General features: G+C 39.0%; 1 protein-coding gene across 2 annotated transcripts in view; it reads right to left on the bottom strand.

Moving 5' to 3' along the window:
• The window catches only part of Smad1 (SMAD family member 1), a 67667-nt gene that overhangs the window by 33045 nt on the left and 26879 nt on the right, over positions 1-7743 (bottom strand). For both annotated transcript variants that reach the window (XM_010610941.3, XM_010610940.3), the window contains exon 2: positions 6586-7160. In XM_010610941.3, the coding sequence (XP_010609243.1) occupies positions 6586-6985 (400 nt within the window). In that variant the 5' untranslated portion in view covers positions 6986-7160. The remainder of the gene's footprint in view (positions 1-6585; positions 7161-7743) is intronic.

Raw genomic sequence — 7743 nt, 5'->3', positions numbered from 1 at the left:
TAAAGAAAGATTTTTGGGGTGGATGAGGCTGGGGGTTTTTTTTTTTTTTTTTTTTTTTTTTTTGTACTGGGGATTGAACTTGGGACCTTGCACTTGCGAGGCAGGCAGTGGAACCACTGAGCTAAATCTCAGGTCCCAAGAGCATTAATTTTTATAGTTAATGTTGTTGCTAATTAATCTTAAATCTTTAAAACACCTGCAATGAACACAACTTGGTATCTGGCTTCAATGATCAGATCCCTAGCTATCACCACTCAGATACACTTCCAGGAAAAGTTAATACTTTCCTCCCTTCCCTCCAAATGCATGTGTAGAGGCTCCTGTACATTCAAATGGGCCACAGCTGGATAAACTCTGTGAGTTGGAAATACTCAAAACTGGAAATGCACTTATTACTTAACCTACCCAACAGCATGCGGCCTGTTCACTGGAAATAACCAGCTGACTGGGAGCTGTCCTTGATGCTCACACAGCCTCACAGGAGAGTATGACACTGCACAGCATGGAAAAACATCAAGATTCAAAACCTGAAGTATGGCTTTTACTGAATGAATCCACCTTTGTCACCATCAGAAAGTACAGTGGCTGTCTTAAGGAAAGGCACTAGGGCAACTGATTTGTTAGCTTAACTGCTTTCCAGTGGAACACCGTTCTTCAAATTGAGATACTTGCAGTTTTACATACCATTCCAGGAATAAGAGGAATCAATCCACATAGACACTGTACAGTCAAAACATAGAAAATCTCACTGCCCTCTTGACTCAAGTCTCCCTTACCCCTAGCAACAAGAAATCCACTGTTTGGACCCTCAACTTATGACTGACCTGACATACAAACAACTTGGGTTAATTAGGTTAATGGAAGATTCACCTGCCTCTTGTTATCTATAGTGTGTGTCCAGGTAAACATCCAGATCTCAGCTGGACTTACAGCCAATTTGAGTTACAACCAGTCCTCGGGAACCGAATGAGTTTGTAAATCAAGGATCCACTGCACTAAGACTTTCTCTTCAAGGTAAGACTTACCAAGTTACGAATTACAGGATAACTGAGGGAGCCAGAGTCAGAACCCACATTCAGTAAACAGGTAAAGATGATTTAGGGGTTTTAATTTTAAATAGCTATCACCCACTGTGCTGAAATAAATGAAAGCACCTTGAAGGTAATTCCAGGATGTTGCTCCAGATGAAAACTGAAGTCTCAGAATTTTAAGTGTAGGCTTAAAATAGCTTTGCAAGTTGAATTAAGTTCCAAGTGCAGAAGATAATTTTCAAAATCTATGTAAAAAACAGGAACAAAAAAATGCCAAATGGCAGGAATCTCCATTTAGGCATTTTAACAGCAGCAGACAGCAACTGGAATGGTCTTCTCAATACCTCAGTTAGATGGCTTACTTAACCCTGGTCAGCATTTACTCTGGTACAGGGAAAGAAAACCTACATTTAATTCAACCACTAATAAGCAGCCTTCTCTCTGAAGCTGGTAAAAGTCCAAGTAAACAGTCCACTAGCTACATCAGCAGCAGGGTCAGGGTCTTCCCAAACGCCTGGAACTTCCTGTTTCCTTAAGTGTTCACATCTGCAAAAGGGGTGCCTGGCATGATCTCTACTTCCCAAAGATGAATTTTTCAGTCAGGGTCAAAGCAGTACCTTGCAACAAAAGGAAAGTTACTCCTTCCTCAGTCATTGTTAACTAAATGAATACAAGCTGGGGTAGAGTGTTTCTGAAAGTTTCAAGTTTTCCTCAGTTTTACACTATTTTATTTAGAATGTATTAAATGGCATAAATAAAAACAATTATTTGAACTCAAAAAATTACTGTCGGTTAAGACAACACAGTAAGAGACCCAAAAGGTATCTGAACAGAATACCAAATGCATAAGAAGTAACATCAAGAATCAGCAAATGGCCCAATGATGACTGTAACTGTACTGTATACCTAACAAGTATAAACTCAATAAAGAAAAGAATCAACAAATGGGATTATTTCAAATTGAAAAGCTTCTGCACAGCAAAAGAAATAAAGAGTGAAAAGACAACCTACAAAATGGGAAAATTTTTTCTTTCCAGCTACACCCAGACAATATTTGGAATACAGAAAGAATTCAAAAAAATTAGAATTCCCCTAAAATAAAAGATCCAATAAAAAAATGGGCAACTGAAATGAATAGACAATTCTCAGACACAATGATATGTTATATACATGTAGCAACGCCTCACAATAAATGAAATCATTATATACTTACAAATGTGCTGATAAAAATTGAAATTTGGGGGGAAAAACCTGCATTGACCCAAATGACAAAAGCATTCCTCTCTTTTTCACTATGCACTTGAGGACATCAGAGGGCTAATCTTAGTAAGCATCACTGGAAAGAAAATTCTGGAAAGAGGAAGTCATTTTATAACTATTAGAACACGCAAAATCAAAATGCTGAATAATTTAAAAGACAAACTCTGTAGGATTTCCTTTTGAATAGAGACAACTACACCCAGACAACCAGGCTTGACTGATTCAACTGGACACCTAACCGGTGGCTTTCCAACATTAGCATGCATGAGAATCAAAGCAATGCACGACTATTCCTCATGAATCTAAAAATGAGATGTAGAATCCAAAAACACTGAACTCAGAAGCAGAGTAGAACAGTGGTTGCTGGAGGTTGAAGGAGACGGGGAGGAGAGATGCTGGTCAAAAGGTACAAAGTTTCAATGAGACAGAAGGAATAGTGCTGGTGACCTCTTACACAGCGAGTGACTATCGCCAATGATATATTATGAATTTCAAAACTGCTAAAAAAGATTTTAGATGTTCCCACCACAAAGAAATGACAAGTATGGGTAGCGATAAATGTGTTAGCCTAATGTGATCATTCCATGATGTATACATACATTGAAACATCATATTGCACCCTATAAACATACACAATTACTGGTTAATTTAAAAATCTTCACTTCTAACAAACTGAGGTGACATGGGTGCTACTACACCAGAGGCCACAAGTTTGAATACTAAACTGTCTAGATAATCAAGGTTTCTGTTTTTTTTTTTCCTCATAAGTTGTCAGGACCTCGGTATATAACACCAAATTTGGAAGACTTAACTATCATGTGCTTAAACTGCTATGCTGCTCTTTGAAATACCTCATTTGAGGTAAAATATGTATGCAGTTTAAAGTAATTCATTGTTGAGTTGTGTATCTGTAGCTCAGAATTCTAGATCCCCTTTTTCCTGCCTCACAGAAATACCCAGGTGTGCCCCATGTGGCTCTTATAGATAGAAAAATCTACTCAATTCTGGGAGGTCTAGAGATTGTTTCAGCACAGCCTCTCCCCATGGGATAGGGAGGCTGCTTCAGAGTGGGGTCTACAAAGATGTCCATTTGCTGCCATTCTCACATCAGCCACTCCCCAGTATGAAAAAATGTTAAGTAAAGTCCTGATGGGTTCAAATTAAGTATATCTTACCTTTGGTCTTAAAAGTTTTCTAGAACTGTTCTATGCATGGCTCATAAGATTCCTGAGAAGACAGGAGACCAAAGTGATATTTGCAAAGTCTCAAAATGTGTATTTTAGCCAGTTTTCCATCTCCTTCCTATCAAAGCTTTTATTAGAGAATGTAAGTTATTAAGATCAACAAAATCACCTCAGTACTTGTCTTTTTAATCTTATGTCAGAGGTGTTAGTAACAGCAATGAAATGACCAAAGAAAGGATGGTCAAAGGGAACAGACAAACTGAAAATTCTCCATAAAATGGACAAATGACCATACAAGATAAAATATAACCAGCATTTTATTTAAAGGCAAAAATGTACTGAACTATGGGAACTGCTAAGAATAGAGATGTTAGTAACACACATGACCCTGCCTTCATGGGCCTTTGCCCTCTTCCTAGCAGAGAGGGGCCAACAGAGGAATAACTGCAGCCATTATGAAAGAAGTTCAGGTTGCAATGAGAAAGACATAACCTATGTTGGAGAAAGAAAAGGAGGTATCAAGAAAGGATTCCTAGGGACACTCCATTAAGTTTCAACACAAAGAAGAGTGAGCTGGGCAAAGAGGGAGGAGGGAAGAGTAGGCAACTGCTGCAGGGCAAAATGAACTACAGAACTAGAAGGCTGGCCCAGAGAGGGACAGGTGGGTAGGGAAGACACATACGCAGTGTGTTCTAACGGTGACTCTCAGCTGCAGGATACTTTTCATGTCAAAACACTCCTACTTTCCACACAGGTCACTAACTTGCAGGGGAGTAAGTTTTGTGATTTGTGCAGGATTAAAATATTCCCCTAAAACGTACCCCTGAAAGTCACAATTGAGATCAAAACATCCATCTACCCAAATCCTGTTTCTACATATGACTTATCCTCTGCTGTTAATTCTCCAAAACTCTTAGCTCTGCTTCAGTTTCTGGCTAAAAAGAGGACCATATATGTCTGTATTGAGTTTTTTCTTAAAAAAAAAATCAACAACTACAGTATATCTTATTTGGTACAAGAAGCAGAAAAATGTCTATATTGAACTAGTAAGGACAATTCAATCTAGAAATAAATCTAAGAAAAGATGTGCAAGAACTGTATGGAAAAAAAGAGTACTAACTAGTATGTTCAAGAACATAATTGCATTAGTCTTTCCCAAAGGGAATCAATGAAATTTCAGTAAATACATAATCCTAGAATGTATAATCCAGAATCACAAAAATATAACATTGAATGAATACAATGTTAGTTGTACAAGGAAAAATTCTAATATCATTCCGTAATATCTTAAAATGTACAAAATATGCACTGTCACAGATTCACACACATATAATATTAACAGTGTATAGTACGGATGGGAAGGACAGATATCAAATGAAAAATAGTGGTTACTGAAGGAAATGGGGCTGGGGCATACAATCAAGGGCTTCAGTTTAAGTACGATCCCTTATTTCTTAAACCGAGTGGTGAAGACAAAAGCATTTGCAAATTATTCTGTAGTCTTTAGGTGCTTTCTGTATGTCTTAAATACTTTACAAAAATATAGAATGCCTTTTATTTAACCGCTTAACAGTTTACCCCAATCATCACTCAGGCAGCGCATCTATTTACGTACTGACTGTTCCGGGGAATGCTCAGGGAGGTGATCAATGTTTTAAGACACAGAATACACAGAAAAATTACTAAGTTTGATACAATTATTATTTTTATATTTCCTGATATATTATCTTGTAAAAATTAACCAAAAAAATACACAATTCTTTATCACCTTGTATTTAAATAACTGGACTGGTAAGTGGTTAAAAGCTTGTTATTACATGACCTAGCTTGGCCGTTCCCAAATACCAATCCAACAGCTGCACCAGCGATACCTGAAGTACTTGTTAAAAGCAGACCAGTATGCTGTCCCGGGATCAGGATGCCTCGGAGGGAAGCCATGTGATCTAGTGCACATTCACGTTTGTAAACTCTTAGACCACTGGCCAATTAACTAGTATTAATTAGTGCATTAATAGCCAATACATTAACAAAAGTGGTTCCAATGTGATGAGGTGTTTAAATGCTTCAATATCTGATCACATTCCAATTGATTTGTCTTGAATGTGGATTCTGAATGTGGATTCTAACTTAAAGGCAAAAACACTTCCCAAATTAAAAACTCTAGTTGTCTGTCCACACCCATGAGAGATTGGTTCTGAGCCTCCCTCAGGCACTATAATCTGCAGATGCTCAAGTCCCTTATATAAGTGAGGGGTACTTGCATATCACCTCCACAATCCTCCCCTATAGTTTAAATAACCCCTGAATTATTTATAACACCTAATATAATGTAAAAGCTGTGTATATAGTTGTTACACTGTTTAGAAACTAAAGAGCAGAAAAATGTTGTCTATACTGAGCATGTATGACATTTTTTTCTTCTGAGTATGTTCAATTCCTAGTTAGTTCTATGAATGAATGCAGAGCCCACACATATGGAGGACCAACACCCAAAAGGCCATGTGAGCAAAAGCTAGGAACACTTTACAAAATAATTTTAGCAAATGGTTTTACAATAGAACATACTTTCTTCACATCCTACACAAGAAATACATCACAGCAAAATTCCACTAGAGATGATAAAAAGTGCCATGTAACAGTGTCTTTCCCAGATGAGGCCTAGTGGGAGCGGAGTCAGGTCTCTAAGGAGTCCTCCCTTGGAGGGCATCACGGGACCCCAGCTTCCTCCTCTTCTCTTTGCTCTGCCACACACTTTGCTCTGCTACATGCTCCACACCATGACATGCTACCTTGCCACAGGCTCAAAAGCAGTGTGGACAACTGGCCATGGAGCGACACCTCCAAAGCTATTAGCCAAAAGAAACCTCTTCTCTTTGTAAGCTGATTCTCACAGATATTTGTCACAACAAAGGAGAGCTAACACATGGGCACTCTCCCGCCCTCCTCTCTCTCAATCACCTATCTCTTACATACACTCAGACACATACTTTCCCCCAAAATATGTTGGAATTACAACTAAAAAAAAAAAAAAAAAAAAAGAAAGAGCTCATTTGGTTTGAGACAACACAGTTCTACTGGCAAAGTACATTAACACAGACAGACTCACTCACCAGGGCTTTCTACTCGCTTATAGTGGTAGGGGTTGATGCAGACCTCCTTCTGCTTGGAACCAAAAGGAAACTCGCAGCACTCCAGTGGTTTTAGCTCATGGTGGCTCTGAAGATCAGGCCAGCGCCACACACGGCAGTAAATGACGTGAGGCAGTCCCTTCCGGTGGGAGACCTGCAGCCTGCCATCCAATGATCGGGGAATGGTGACACAGTTACTTGGCTGCCCTGGGCAGCTCAAAGCCTTTTCAAGTTCCTCCATGGCACCTTTCTTTTTCTTCAGTTTTTTCACCAAAGCATCAACAGCTTTCTCTGCCCATTTTTCTTCTTCATCACCCTGTTTCCACCCAAGAAGTCTCTTCACAGCTGGGCTTGTGAAGGAAAATAAGCTTGTCACATTCATAATGACGGTACTAGTTAACTCCTCAGATATGTGAAACAAAGGTTCTCCAAACACAAGAGGACAGCAGGAGAGGCGTCAGTTATTTACATAGGCTTCTCTTTAGCTTCTTAGTCTGCAGTCTGAAAAGTAGAAACTACCATTCCTAGTCTTCTGTAAAGTAACCCAGAGTCAGCACCTAGAAAAGAAAGAAAAAAAATAAAACGTTAAAAATCGCCTCTTCTCACAGCCGTAACTAATTACTATGTGCCAGGTAACTAAGTACTTTTGTGTACAGATGGTCCCTAACACGAATTTTTGACTTTGTAATGGGTCTACAGGGACACAGTCCCATCATGAGCTGAGGAGCGTGCCATGGAATGAACTATGTTCCCTCCAGATTCATATACTGAGGCCCTACCTCCCCCAGTATGATTGTACTGGGACAAATAATCTTATGGCAGTAATTCTGGTTATTAGTCCACAGTGTAATAGGACTGGTGGTCGTAGAAGAGAACTCTGCCCGAGATGAAGTAGCATGTATCAGGTGAACCTTTTTAAACAAAACCAACTAGAAAATAAATGGTCAGTTTTTGAAAGGCAGTGAAGGAGCAGCTAAAAAAAAATCAGAAATGTAAAAAGCCAAGTTCCTTAAGAAAGGATAAGGAGGGCTGAGGATTTAGCTCAATGGTGCTGCTGCCTGCCTCGCAAGCACAAGGTCTTGAGTTCCATCTCCGGTAATGAGAAAAAAAAAAAAAAAAAAAACAGGAAAAGGAAAAAAA

The sequence above is a fragment of the Fukomys damarensis genome, unplaced genomic scaffold (assembly GCF_012274545.1).
Source record: "Fukomys damarensis isolate Sample0158 unplaced genomic scaffold, DMR_v1.0_HiC HiC_scaffold_38, whole genome shotgun sequence".
NCBI classification, from domain to species: domain Eukaryota; kingdom Metazoa; phylum Chordata; class Mammalia; order Rodentia; family Bathyergidae; genus Fukomys; species Fukomys damarensis.
The sequence above is the reverse complement of the archived record's forward strand: the minus strand, read 5'-3'. Positions and strand labels throughout refer to the sequence as shown.